Source organism: Haliaeetus leucocephalus, unplaced genomic scaffold, assembly GCF_000737465.1.
Source record: "Haliaeetus leucocephalus isolate CR32 unplaced genomic scaffold, Haliaeetus_leucocephalus-4.0 Scaffold228, whole genome shotgun sequence".
Lineage (NCBI taxonomy): Eukaryota > Metazoa > Chordata > Aves > Accipitriformes > Accipitridae > Haliaeetus > Haliaeetus leucocephalus.
The window spans coordinates 17,728,489-17,742,850 of NW_010972664.1; the positions used below are offsets into that span (position 1 = coordinate 17,728,489).

General features: G+C 44.3%; 1 protein-coding gene and 2 long non-coding RNA genes across 3 annotated transcripts in view; 1 reads left to right on the forward strand and 2 right to left on the reverse strand.

Annotated features, from left to right (window-relative positions):
* GTPBP8 (GTP-binding protein 8 (putative)) overlaps positions 1-3,419 on the forward strand; it is a 3,788-nt gene extending 369 nt beyond the window's left edge. Inside the window, exons 2-7 of the mRNA XM_010567673.1 lie at positions 169-267; positions 814-944; positions 1,294-1,393; positions 1,811-1,929; positions 2,363-2,489; positions 3,022-3,419. Of these exons, the coding sequence (XP_010565975.1) occupies positions 169-267; positions 814-944; positions 1,294-1,393; positions 1,811-1,929; positions 2,363-2,447 (534 nt within the window). The 3' untranslated portion in view covers positions 2,448-2,489; positions 3,022-3,419. The remainder of the gene's footprint in view (positions 1-168; positions 268-813; positions 945-1,293; positions 1,394-1,810; positions 1,930-2,362; positions 2,490-3,021) is intronic.
* Positions 3,420-3,724: 305 nt separating this feature from the next.
* The window catches only part of LOC104831673, an 18,852-nt gene continuing 8,214 nt past the window's right edge, over positions 3,725-14,362 (reverse strand). The window contains exons 2-5 of the long non-coding RNA XR_774317.1: positions 11,167-11,254; positions 7,346-7,470; positions 6,524-6,627; positions 3,725-5,066 (exon numbers count right to left, since the gene is read on the reverse strand). This is a non-coding gene — a long non-coding RNA (uncharacterized LOC104831673). The remainder of the gene's footprint in view (positions 5,067-6,523; positions 6,628-7,345; positions 7,471-11,166; positions 11,255-14,362) is intronic.
* The window catches only part of LOC104831671, a 7,654-nt gene continuing 6,798 nt past the window's right edge, over positions 13,507-14,362 (reverse strand). The window contains exon 3 of the long non-coding RNA XR_774316.1: positions 13,507-13,518. This is a non-coding gene — a long non-coding RNA (uncharacterized LOC104831671). The remainder of the gene's footprint in view (positions 13,519-14,362) is intronic.

Below are 14,362 nucleotides of genomic sequence, written 5' to 3' on the forward strand. Positions count from 1 at the left end.
GGAGGGGCGGCTCCCCGGCGAGCCGCGGGAGATCAGCGGGCCTCGGCGGCACCCGTGGAGCTCCGGGGGCGGCAGCAGGACGCGGCCGTCCCGGGCGCTGGCCCCAAAGGCTGAGGGCAGCGGGCGGGGACGGCTGCGGAAAGGCTCTCTCTGCCTCTCCTGCCGCAGGTGTGCTTCATCGGCCGAAGCAACGTGGGGAAATCGTCTTTAATCCGGGCCTTGTTTTCGCTGTCTCCAGAAGTGGAGGTCAGAGTGTCAAAAACTCCGGTAAGTGCTGTTTTTCACTTCCCTCCCTCTTGGTCCGAAGCTGGTGCCAGCCCAGAGGATAGGGCCGAGGAGGGCGGGAGGAAACCAGCTCTCGGGGAACTTGAAGCGGTAGGAGAGTGTGCTGGCCACGGTGGCCACCGGCTCACGGCTGGCGCAGGCCTTGCTCTGGCAAAGGACGAGGTGGCAGGAGCCCACCTTAGCTCTTCGGCCAGGACTGGCACGTGTGCCAGACAGAAGAGCAGTACAAGCTGAGTGGACATGATGCAAAGCCCTTTGAGAAGAACCAAGCACAGACACCCGTGAAGGTATTTTTAGACTATTTTAAGGATAGAGGCACATAGGATTGCTACAAGGGTGGGAGACTAGACAGCTTAAAGCAACAGTAGCGTTTTTGCAGCCTTCTGGGGGTGGGGGGGTGGGGAGGCAGGGTACGATACAGAGATAGTTTGTACACCTCCTAGTCCACTGCTTAAAGCAACTTTTTAACCCCCCCTTTCCTCCATCTCTTCCCCCCCACCCTTTAAAAAAAAAAAATGCTCTCTCCAGGGCCACACCAAGAAGATTAATTTCTTCAAAGTAGGGAAGAAGTTTACTCTGGTGGATATGCCAGGATATGGCTACCGTGCCCCACAAGACTTTGTGGAGATGGTGGAGGCCTATCTGCAGGAACGGCACAAGTAAGGGACTCAACTGTACCTCCATAAAGCAATGAAAGCCAGACGCCTATATACGGTGTCATGTAATCAGGTGAAAAAAGGTAGGAAAGGTAGCTACTTCCAGTGGTAGTATTGATGAGTTCTGAAGTTGTTTTCCTGGGAAACTCTGTGGTGTCACCACACTAGGTCAGATCAAAACAGCAGAACAGGTTGAGGTGCTGCTCCGGGCTGACCCTCAGCTCCCTGAGTGGCTTTTCTTGGCTCTTCCTATCCCCAGATACCATGTTACTTGTTCTTGCTTATGAATTTGGAAATAGCAGAGCAGGCATGAAATAACGATGGTGATTACTGTTGCTTGTATTTCTGACAGCTTGAAGAGGACTTTTCTGTTAGTTGATGGTGTAGTAGGACTCCAGAAAACAGATCATATTGCAGTAGATATGCTGGAAGAGTTTGGGATTCCTTACGTGGTAGGTAGTGCTTCATTCTTGTGTTGGTTATAAGCTACAGATAATCTATAAAGGTGTGTACCCTCTACCTGAGCTTACGCAAGTTGTCCTACCTAAGTTGTAAACCCCCCCTTTACTGTTAATAAAATAGGCCTAAAATGTGTTGAGGGGGGCAAAGGGGATTTAAGAGATTTTTTGCTTGATTTATTAAATGGACGCTTTTTTCCCAGTGCTCAGCTTGAGGAGCTCGAAAAGGTCCATTCCTTATGCATGCTATACAAGTGTTTTCGTGAACTGTATTATGCAATTTTTCCCTCTGGATATGACCCAGAGCTTTCAGCCTGCCTTGCAAGGTGGTTCAGGACTCTTACAGATGTTCCAGGCTAGCAGCAAAATAATCTTTTCCTTTTTTAATCCTCCCTTTCTGGATCCATGCAGATGGTGTTAACAAAAATTGACCGAGCTTCCAGGGGAGTGTTGTTAAAGAACGTACTGGAGATCCAGGACTTTGTAAAGGAGAAAACTCAGGGATGCTTTCCTCAGCTATTCCTGGTCAGGTAAAGCTCTTCTGTGTTGCTGCCGTTTCCTTTCAAGTGATGATTTCAATAGGGCAAACTACCTGAAACGGTCCATCAGCTCTAGAGGTGGCACTTCTCCGTGCCCCAAGGATGGAGGGTGGGCTGCTGATGGGGAAATGCCCCTTTCCTTCTTCCCCTTCCTCTGCAAGCGAGTGGAGTTCAGTTTTCAACTTTGGCCTTTCTCTGAGGGGGGCAGCAGTCCCTATGCTAGTGGGCTTTCCCCTTCTGTTTGGAGTTGTGTTAACAGCAGCAAGCTGTAATCGTTTGATTACGTAGCTGAAGCGCTTAACGTACAACTATTGTAGTGCACTGCAGGAGATGTTACTTAACACAGCCAGTGGCTGAATTTGCTTGTATTACTCCACGACACAGCAGCATCTGGCACTGAACATCCACATGTTTGTTTCCACAGTTCTCTGGAGTTTTCAGGGGTTCACTTGCTAAGGTGTTTTGTAGCCCATGTTACTGGAAACCTGCCTACTGTAGACGCCAGCTGAGAAGACTGACTCCTGATCTGCTCAGCTTATCCAGAACAAAAGGTACCAAAACCAGAGGTCTGGATTTTTGTTGTAAATAACCCAAGGTACTAGAATTTATTTAATTCAGGAAGTTTGCACTATGAATGAATCCAGGTTATTATAAAACTGTTTTATAAAACCTACATGATTGTGCTAAGGAGAAAAAAGCAAAGACAACCTCCAAAGGGAAGCTAAGTCTTAATGCAGCATTTCCTCTCCTGCCAGAGAAACGTTCAAAAAGCTACCACTGCGTGCTTAAGCTCTGCTATATTTAGGATACTAGAGATAGTCTAGTAATTTCATTAATAAAAAGGCATTTAGTTTAGAAAAGAAAAACTAACATTAAGCAAGCTGCACTTGCCCAGTTGAATTGAATGATACACAGAGGTTTACTTCTCTCAGCTTATGTAGCAGGACCAAAAACTAGCACCTGTGCAATCTGCCTGCTCTAAGGCAATCTGGAGTGGACATAGCCAAGATGTTGTCTGTGAAGGTGTTTGGGACTTCCTGTGTAGTTTCCTTTTGTAACTCTTCTGCATTGTGTGTCCAATAGGTGCAGCGTGATAGCGTGCCTTGCTTGCATACCTCGAGTTGCCCCTGTTCCAGGTGGATGAAGGAAAGGACACATCTTTGATGGGATCTGCTTTTTGATTACTGTTGGCGTGGAACAAAAGACTGGCATGTAGGGAAACTCTCTCCTTCTGCACTTTATCGTCAGTCAGTGCTGCAGCTACCTCCTGTTTTAGATCCAGCATGAAGTTCTGCAGCTGCACTCAGATGAATTGCCAGAGATAGAGATGAGACACACTGTCTGTTATCTGCATCCTGTTCTACCCTGGCAGCTGAAGTACAATACTGATGTCCCGTACTCTTCAGGGGCACTGTAACAGCTGGCAGAACTGTGTCCCGCAGCAGCTAAAGAGCACCTGAAGTTGGCTCATTACAAGGCATAGAATTAGAGGGGGGGAAAAAAAAAAAAAAGACTGCCATCAATAGCAGTAGTTGTTAAAAGAGAATTTAACCTAAAGCTGTTAAGGGCCTATGTCAAACTCTGGCACTCAGTCTTGTCATGTCTTAACATTGTCAAATGTGTGTATGCAGTTGTCAAAAGTTGCTTAAATTAAGTAAGTGTTTAAACCTCAAGAAAAGGCAGGTCTTTTGTGAACCACTCTAAGGTATTTTTAGTGTTTTGTTTCATTATGGAATTTTTTGTAACTCTTAAGATTTACAACTCTTTACAACTCTTAATCAAAAATGAGGCGAGGTCTGTTTTCAGTATCTATGTAAGGGGGGCGGGGGGATGCGGTAGAAAGATGCAGATCTCTAGTTTCCACAGCTTAGCAGAGATCAAACCTGTAATTCTCTAATATTTTACCCCTAATCCCTAAGTGCCCCTGAGCAAACCAGCCCATAGGATGCTTGATCCTAGGGGGAAGTGCAGTAGTATCTAGACAGATGGAACAGGTGCAAGTGAACACTTCAGGAATCTTTTCTTGGTATCTTAAACCCAGGATCTTCCAAAAGCATCAATCTTGCCAAGTCTGTCATTTTCAAGGCCTCAGCCTTGACTGAAGAGCCTCTGAAAATAAGTCTGTGTATGTAAAAGAAAGTGCAGTTCTGTTTTTAGTCCCTCTTCAGAACAAAACACCTTAACAGTGCTGGGAAGTCTTTTATTAACCACTTAAATACATTAAATATGTCTGGTAAATCCATTTATATAAAAAGTGCTTTGAAATATCAGCAGACAGTGAATTGGACTCCATGATCCTTGGGGGTGTGTATAGTTGCCACGAGGTGTCCTTAGTGGAAGCCACGTGGTGCTAGATGGTAAGTTTTTTACAGCTGTACTAGAAACAGCAGGTACAGTCTTACCCTGAAGAACCAGTTTTACCTCTGGACACATCTGGGTTTTCTGCTTTATTGGTCAAAAGATCTTCATTCATGAATGCTTCCAACACTGGAATTACTCTTGGATTTTCCTCACCCATCTGCAGGAGGGAACACCACAGTTTTGTTACATGCGAGAACCAGTGCCCCGTGACAGGTAAGGTAGTAAATAAAATCAAGTCCTCTCCTTCACTTAAACTTTAAACCTTACATTTCAGTGCCTTCATGGGAACATGCTTTGGTTAAACGGGCATCTGACACAGGAGCAGACTTTCTTGCCAAGTTCTTGAGGAACATGCTATGTTGTGGAGTGAGGAACTGCACTTCCCCAGGCCAGGGACACAAAAGCTCTCCCTTTTTTTTTTCCCCACTCATTGATCAAAGGAGGGACTGGCAGCATACTGAAGCAGTAAAGACCATTTCAGTTTTAAATGCTTTTGATGTCTTAAATTGTTTGCAGGGTACACACCACACTGCAAGCAGCCAGCATTACCTTGTAAAGCTTTGCCTCTTCTGCACCTGTCATGTACAGAAGTGATGTTGAGTACAGGCTTCTATGGAAAAGGAATTTACCTTGTGCATCTCTCTGGTCTTCCAGCAGTACTTTCTCCTTTTTCTTCCTCTACGGCATCTGGTCTAGTCTGTCACCATAACCCTGGCATTACACAGCCAGTATTTTGACTGTATTCTTGCAACAGTCCCCTAGAGTCACTGTAGTGTAGAATAATAGAATTTTAGTAGGGACCCTGACCAGATGCTACATCAATAAATCTATTAATATTAATGAAGAAACCTAAACAGGTTTCTTGGGTTATTTTAAAAAGCAGGGAGGGGGGCTCACAGACATTTTGGATTTTAGCTCTCAGGCATTTACACAGAGAGGCAATGTGCACTAAGGTAGAAAGAGCTCTGGTTGACTGTCACTTTGAAGGTTGTTTTGGTGTTGCCTTCTTTCACTCTCTTTCTTGTCTAGTCTTGCTCCTTGGGCTTGGCATCGTTTTCAGACTATGCTCAGAACTAGGATGCACTGCAGTAGGAGCACTGGTAGGTACGAAACAAATTTTGGATGCCAAAGAGAACACACCAACTGTTGAATACAGACAATTCATTCTGCATTAAGTGGGGTGGCTGCCCATGAGAAGCAAGATACTGCTACCTCAACTATCAATGTTCCTGGCAAGAGAGGAAACAGAAATCTTAGCAGCTGCTAATGTTTCCAGTCTGTATCACTGGCTAACCCTACTCATGCTTGAGATTACTTTTAATACCTGCTCATCCCAGCTATAACATGATACTGTATTTTATGGAGGAATTGTAGCTGTTTCTGTGCAAACAGGGACAAAGCCAGGGAGACATACAGCTTCTTAACATCACCCTCCTGCTTAAGTGTTTTGGAAACAGAGTAAAACCAGAACCCATTTACAGAAGAGGCAGAGGAGGGAGGAATAAGTTGTGGTTTTGTCCTGTGCTACAAACAGGACACAAGATGAGAGGAAAGGAACAAAACTAAGAAAAGGCAAACTAAGAAAAGGTCTTGCATTACATCCCAAAATAAAGATGGTAAGTTAATAAATTGAGAGGCATCACAGGTGAATTATTAAGAGAAGTCATTATTGTGGGATCAACCAAAAGGTTTTATTAAACTGATTAAATGAGGATTAAACGATGATCAGACAGTGGTCAAACACTCTACTACTTACTACACTTCTAATAATTAAGCTAGTTTGTATACAATATGCTTTAGACCTAATACAGAATGTCATTACCTCGCTGTAGCTATTGGATGTCGGATAAGGAATCTCTCGACCTCAAGGACTAACCTTGAGAGGTGTCAAGCGGAGATCACCACCATGCAGCCCGCCGCTGTGCAAGGGAGCTCAACGGGCTGTGGTGGCTGCAGATATTTATAGTGTAAAGTGGTTGACTTGTTGTCAAACTCTCCTTTGCTCTACATGTAACTGTGCAAGCCCAACAGCTGTACTGTCCAGTCCCCGCTCAGGCTGGTACTGTTAGCTCCTGGTAAGACACAACCTAAATTCCTTAAGTTCCTGAGAAGATACGGCCTAGCACAGTTTCTCAAGGTTTGTACAGCAGGGCTGACTTCACTCAGGCCTACTTCTAAGTGATGCCTGAACCAAAGTACTCTTAATTCAGAGTGGTTGACTTACCTCTATGGGCCTCTATATAAGAAGCCACCCTCTTCACAATATGCTATAGCCAGTCCTGTAACTTCCTTTTCTTCTCATGTGATGCATTCACAGCCAGTTCGTATCTAAAACCAACACCAATAAAAAGTAAAGTAAGCAGCCCTTCTTTACCTACACAAGTGATTTTAATACTGGGTTTGGTAACTGCAATTTAATCTGCTCCTAAGAACTAGCCACAGCATTAAGCCTGTATGCACAAATTAATTTTAACCCTAATTTAACACTGTCCAAGCACTTGTTAAATACTTGATCTCTAAGTACTTCAGCTTTAACTAGTCTACTTACAAGGACCTCTTATAGAAGCACCGAAAACTGTTTTGCTCAATAAGGTAATTATTGAGCAGCTATCAACTGTTTAGGTAATATACAGCAGATTTTTTCCAGGGAAGGTAGTTCACATTTTTGTATTCTAATAATCTACAAGGGTATTTGCACACTGTGTGGCACGTTTACAAAGTTTATACAAGACAATAAATCTACCACTTGCACAGATATAGCTACTTAAACCAGCATTTTCTTTGAAAAACATTGAGAACAATGGAAAACATACTATGCCAACAAGTAGTAAGGGGCAGGGGGGAATAAGTCTTAGCACTATTCTTGCTAATGCTGTTCCCCAATAAGTTACTCTCCACTGGTTCTTGTGTGATGAATACAGCACTGCTGGGCTGTTGCCCTCACTCCTGGTGCAAGCACAGAATGTGGTGTCTTGGGATGGCACCAGCCCCGAGCTCCGCCAGGGAAGGTTGTTTAGACTCAGACACCGAAAGGCGCTGTACTCACTTCTTCTGAATTCATTCCTTGGGATCCTTCCGTGCTTCATCTCTGGCTTCTACTCTCCAGTGTGTTTTTGTTTCTCCAGTGTCTGCACCTCAGCTGCCATCTTTTCCTTCTTCCTCTTCAGTTTCCTAGAGAAAAACCTTTGTTCAAACTTCACTTTGCAAGGCATTTACTACACTAGAAGAGTGAGCCTCCTATTGGAGACATAACAGATTTTTCTTCATAAGGAAAAATATAACAAAATTTTTTCTTAAGGCAAAACCTGATGAAGGCACAAGAAACTTGTATTTCTCAAGCATCAGCAAAATTAGCTAAACCACTCACAATGATTTATGAAGGATGTAAGCTATTGTACAATTCAGAAGTAGTATTTAAGAGGGCAAAACAAATGCACTTGGACCAAGGCCCATGTAGATTGGGTAGGACTTCAGAACCACAGCTGTCTTTGTGGTCAAAGACAATAAAAAACATTGTGCTGATATTTAGATTCTTTTTCTTCCAAAAAAACAGAAGGTGTGGGAAATCTAGTACTCAGCCCCCAGTTACAAGAGACATTTCAGAAATTCTAGAACTTGATGATGGGAAAAATAAAATAAGGAACAATACCAACAAAACTTGGGAAAGAGTTGGCAGGTAGATCTGTAAGCAAGCCGAGCGTGACTATGGTTTGCACGCTGTCAGAAGGTACTGCTGACAGCTTTGGCCCACAGCAGCCAGGGTTCAGGTAGCCAAAGTATTTACAACGTTTGGGATAAAGGAATAGTTTTGGACAATTTTTAAAGACCATTCTAACAGAAAAATATTTATTCCCTCCTTAGCGGCTCCCCAATATGACTCCTAAGGCATACTTAAGAGACATTTGTTCTAAACCTAGTATTCTAAAGGAGTACTTCTAAGAAATTCACCAGAAATATTAAGAGTACAATAAGCAACTTAAAAGTAATGCAATAAAAATAACAAGAAACATGTTTTTACAGTATAAAGTATTTCAAGGTTAAAGTTTGTTTAAGACTTTAAGAAACACTAACAGGTCTCCAAGTTGATGAGGATAAATCTTGTCCAAGCCTTAGATATTAAGTTACAAAGAAACACAGATCTTGCAGCTGCAGGTAGGAACTTAAGTAAAATACAAGTTAAACAGCATGGGGCATAGGCCCTTCTTTTATAACCTAGCTGAAAAATACATTACTTACTTACTTAAGCAACTGATCTGTGTTCCATTTCCATGGGTCAGGGCAATCCCAAGCACAAATACAGGCTGGGTGGAGAATGGTTTGAGAGCTGCCCTGCAGAGAAGGACTTGGGGGTGTTGGCTGACAAGAAGTTCAACATGACCCAGCAATGTGTTTGCAGCACAGAAAACCAACCGTATCCTGGGCTGCATCAAAAGAAGCGTGACCGGCAGGTCGAGGGAGGTGATTCTCCCCCTCTACTCTGCTCTCATGAGACCCCACCTGGAGTACTGTGTTCAGCTGTGGGGCCCCCAGCATAAGAGGGACATGGACCTGTTGGAGTGAGTCCAGAGGAGGGCCACAAAGATGATCAGAGGGCCGGAGCACCTCTCCTATGAAGACAGGCTGAGAGAGTTGGGGTTGTTCAGCCTGGAGAAGAGAAGCCTCCAGGGACACCTTATAGCAGCCTTCCAGTACCTCAAGGGGGCCTACAAGAAAGCTGGAGAGGGACGTTTTACAAGGGCAGGTAGCGACAGGACAATGGGTAATGGCTTTAAACTGAAAGAGGGTAGATTTAGATTAGATACAAGGAAGAAATTCTTCACTGCGAGAGTGGGGAGGCACTGGAACAGGTTGCCCAGAGAAGCTGTGGGTGCCCCATCCCTGGAAGTGTTCCAAGGCCAGGCTGGATGGGGCTTTGAGCAGCCTGTAGCTTCCTAGTGGAAGGTGTCCCTGCCCATGGCAGGGGGGGTGGAACGAGATGATCTTTAAGGTCCCTTCCAGCCCAAACCATTCTATGATTCTATGACTGGGTGCCCCTCCTCTGACATTTTTGACCTAGTTTAGGCTAACAGCAAGGAACATATCTCACAAAAAAAAAAAAAAAAAAAATTTGTTTATTTAGATGTTGACAGAAGTCAAGTGTTATTATATAGAACGGAAAAAAGGATCTACAAGTCACATCATTGTACTTGTTCTTTGGCTTAGGGGAAGTCATTCTGAGCCATGCTTGGCCCCCTGTCGGCGAGGGACTGCCACAGTGAGAGACTTCTAGATACCAGTGCAGGCTCGCAGACCGAATGCTCAGTTACAGCCAGAAGCGGGCAGCATACACAGAAGTTACCACAACACACTCGCATTGACTTAAGTCCTGCTTTTGATGAAAAAGTGTACTCCACCCTCTGAATTAAACTGTTTCAAAGTTGCGGTCATGGGAAACTGCCATGCTTGTGGGGATTACCTTCAGTTTCCAAGTTGTTTGGCCATAGTTAGTCAATTGTGCGTCAATCTGTGAGAGCTGGAAAAAGGTGAAACTTAACTGAAAAGGCTACACATCCATTCCTGTTTCCTTAACTCCGGAGCTCATGAAGAACATATTTTCTTTTTGGATTTCCACCCTCACTGTCAAGAACAGCAAGAGCATCTAATTCCATCTCTTCACAACTGCCAATAGTTTCACTCACCAGCTGTTTGCCCTCCAGCTCTCAGAGCCATCAATTACTTCACTGAAAAAAAAAGACTAAGTCCATTCCCCTTCCTGTATGTTATTTATTATTAAAAGCATAATCTCAAGTTTATTAATCTAAAATAATTTAGTATGTGTCATGGTTTACCCCCAGCCAGCAGCTAAGCACCACGCAGCTGCTCACTCACTCCTCCCTCCTCCCAGTGGGATGGGGAGGAGAATCAAAAAAAAAAAAAGTAAAACTCATGGGTTGAGATAAGAAAGGTTTAATAAGTAAAATAAAATATAGTAATAACAATAATGATAAAATATTATAATAATAATTGTAATGAAAGGGAATGTAACAAAAAAGAGAGAGAAATATAACCCAAGAAAATACAAGTGATGCACAATGCAATTGCTCACCACCTGCTGACCGATGCCTGAGCAGCGATCTGCCCCTCCTGGCCAACTCCCCCCAGTTTATATACTGAGCATGACGTTCCATGGTATGGAATATCCCTGTGGCTAGTTCGGGTCACCTGTCCTGGCCACGCTCCCTCCCAGCTTCTTGTACACCTGCCTGCTGGCAGAGCATGGGAAACTGAAAAATCCTTCATTTAGGATAAGCGCTACTTAGCAACAACTAAAACATCAGTGTGTTACCAACATTATTCTCACACTAAATCCAAAACACAGCACTGTACCAGCTACTAGGACAAAAATTAACCCTATCCCAGCTGAAACCAGGGCACCATGTTAGAAAGCAAATACTCTTCATTCACAGTGCTCAAATTCAAACCACCTACCAAGCATGGATGCATATTTATATGGATGCATATAAAGCAGGAAGGAAGAACTTACCCAAAATCGTGCTAAAAGCAGACAAGAGTAAAGCCCAATCTTTTGCCTCAGCTAGGCCAAATTGGTTCTGCATGCAAGCAATGAAACAACCTGTCCTCTTCTCCCTTTCTACCTATACTTAGCCCATATTTAAAACCTTAGCATGTTGTAAGAGCATGTACCAGTGCCATCAGGAAATGAAGAAAAAACAAGTTTACTTTAACTTTTTTTTTTTTAAAATGGTCTAAGAGCTAGTAAAGTCGTAAGTATTTAGAATCCATACAGATTACAAGGACATTTACTTCCAGGAAGCCTTCTCCTGACAGAGCAAGGAACTCTGTGCTGTAACTGCACCAGGATCTTACCTTATATTGTTAAGTTTCATCTTCAGCTTCTCCTGACCAGAGCTGGGCATCAGCAAGTTTATGTGTTCTTTCCCGAGTCACAGACGATCTGAAAGGGAAATTCCAGAGTTCATTTGAGACACCTTTTCCATAAAACCCTGTCACAAAGCAACCTGCAATCTTTCAATTTCTCATTACCGGGGGGGAGGGAGGAAGAGAAGCCCACAGACTTCTGTATGACACCCTAGCGCTATTTTTCCTAAAATGAGAGTCAGCAATGCAGAATACACAAATTCATACTCAACATATTACAAGTGCACAGGAACTCAGCTTCAAGTCACAAACCAACTGCCAACCAAAGGCAAAGAGAAAGTTGCTCTCACATTAGCTGTTCCATAATTATCTGTTGCAAGGATAAATGTACCTTCTTTACAAGCTTCAGGACAAGAGGAGAGGTCAGTAAGGGTGACAGCTTGGTGGGAGTCTGTTACAGAACACCCAGCCAAGGTAAGAAAGTGGATGAACATTTCTCCCCTCTTTAAGCAACTCCAGGAAGTCTCTGTATCAGACTGGTTCTCATGGGCGACTTGAACCTCCCTGACATCTGCTGGAAGGGCAACGTGACGAGACGCTAGCAGTCAGGATTTCCGTGGTGTGTCAGGAACAGCTTCATGATACACGTATTGGATGAGCCAGCCATGGGTGACACACAGCTGCATCTGCTGCTCACTAACAAAGGAAGAGCTCACTGGGGACATGGTAATCAACTTGGCCATAGTGGCAATGAAATAGGAGGGGAATGACGAAAGAGTAGCAGATCCTGGACTTCAGCTTACTCAGGGAACAACTACATGGGATCCCATGGAAGGTGGCTCTGATGGGTAAAGGAGCTCAGGAAAGCTGGCAGGTCTTTAATGAGGGCATCCTCCAAGCACAACAATGGGCCATCCTCATACTTGGGAAGATAAGTAGGCATACTGGGAGATCACTTTGGCTGAACTGGGAACCCATGATGGAGCCCCAACATAAAAAGGCAGCATATAGGAGGTGGAAACAGGCACATGCTGCAAAGGAGGAATTTAGAAACTTTCCCCAGGTGTGTAGGGATAGTGTAAGGAAAGCCAGAACTCAGCTGCAGCTGAGACTTGTCAAGGACATCAAGGGCAACCACAACTTCTGCAATTACACTGGTAGTAAAAAGCTGAACACAGCAAACATAGGTCTATTGCTGAGTGGAGTGGGTCATACATCCTAATACCTCTGCTTGTCTTTACCAAAAAGGTCTCACAGGCCTTTGAAATATGTAAAAGTGTTCCAAGAGGAGAGCTGCCAGCAGTGGATAAGGATGAAGCTAGGAATTACTCAAAAAAGCCAGACCCCTACAAGTCCATGAGACCTGACAGGCTACAGCTGAGGGTGCTGAGAGCACTGGCCAACGCTCTGGCAAGGTGGAGGTCTCTGGCAACTGGAAGAAAGCAAATGTTGCACCCATCTTCACAGATGCCAAAACAACAATCCAGGGAATCGCAGGTTCAGCCATCCTTACCTCTGTCCCTGGGAAAATCATGGAGTGAGTTATACTGGAGCCTATTTCTGAGCATGTGAAAGAGAAGAAAGAGTTTGGAGACAGCATTAATTTACCAAGGGTAAATCATGCCTGACCAACCCAACTACTCTCTATGATAAAATAACTGGATTTTTGTATGAGGGGAGAATAGCAGATGTCATATATCCCAAATTTAGCAAGTTTTTTCACACTGTCTCCTGCATTATTCTTGTATCCAAATTAGGACATTACAGTCTGGATAGGTGCACAACTAGATCAGTAAAAACTGGTTGGATAATTGGGCTCAAAAGGTAGTAGTTAGTGGGTCACACTCTACCTACATGGCAGTTACAAGTGGAACACTGTAAGGGTCTATCCTGGGATGTGTCCAGTTTAACATCTTTACAAGTGATCTGGAAGAGGTGCGTTCCTGCCAAACGTGCATAGGGCACCAAACTGGGGGGAACAGTTGACAAGCTCAAGGGCAGGGCAGCCACTCAGAATGACTTGGGAGAGCTGAAGGGAAAGGACTGACAGCAACCTAATGAAATTGAACAAGGGCAAGCGCAAGTCTTGCTCAAGGGAAGGAAGAGCTGCTGGCAACCACACAGGCTAGGGACTGGCTGTTTGGGAAATGACCACCTTTCTGACCTCATGGCTGACCCTCTTTTAAGTAGGAGAATGGACCAGACACCTCCCAAGTTCCCTTTCAAACCGAATGACCTGACAACCTAATAATGAGTGTAATATACAGATTTAGGAAGGGTCACCAAATCTATCTTGGAGTAATTCCTTTGTGCCACAGCTTCAATCTGAAAGAAGTACAACTTTTTTTGCTGGGGTGAGAGGCAGCAGTCCAACCCCGTGTTTCCTTCCATTCATCAAACCATTTCTCAGGCAACGAGAGCAAAGGTTTGTCTACACTGGGAGGTGGTTACACAGCAAACTGGTTACTGTAGGCAGAGGACTGAAACAAAACCCCAGGTCTTCACCTACAAAGGAGAATTAGACTTTATGATTTTTTCCCCCCGAGGAAAATGCACTCTATTAAAAACGTACTGACATCAAAGTGAGACAAGGGGAGTGAAAAGAATCTCAGTAGATATAATAAAGGGGGATGAAAGATGATGTTTAGCGCTTACATTGTTGAAATTAGCTGAGGCAGAGACAGTCCTTGATAAGAAGAGCTGGCCCCAAGAACCAGCCAAGAGGCAGAGACAGTTCCTGATAAGAAGCAGGAGCTGGCCCCAAGAGCCAGCCAAGACTGGTCTTGCAGCTTGGGTGAATACCAAGAAACCACTGAGCCTGCGCAAGAAAAGAGGTTACTAGCGGTGATGAAGAGGAGTCGTCTATCTTCATCTCTGCGACCACCAGACGACCACCATAGGGAGGCACTGCGCAAGCGCAGTTGAGAGGAGACTATGGAAATGACCTCTCGGAGCTAATTTTAATAGGAAGCGGGGATAGGTCATGCATATGTATAGGCGTATTGTGAATATGTAACACTTGACTGTATAAACTTGAGGCGAACTGCCAAGTCGGGCGCGCACGACTTTGGTGGGACTACCCCCCCCGTGCTGCCCAGCGCTGAATGAACATACACCTACTTTACAATCTCACTGATTGTGGAGTCTGTTTCTGCACGTCAGTTTTGGTGAGCCAGCCAGGAGA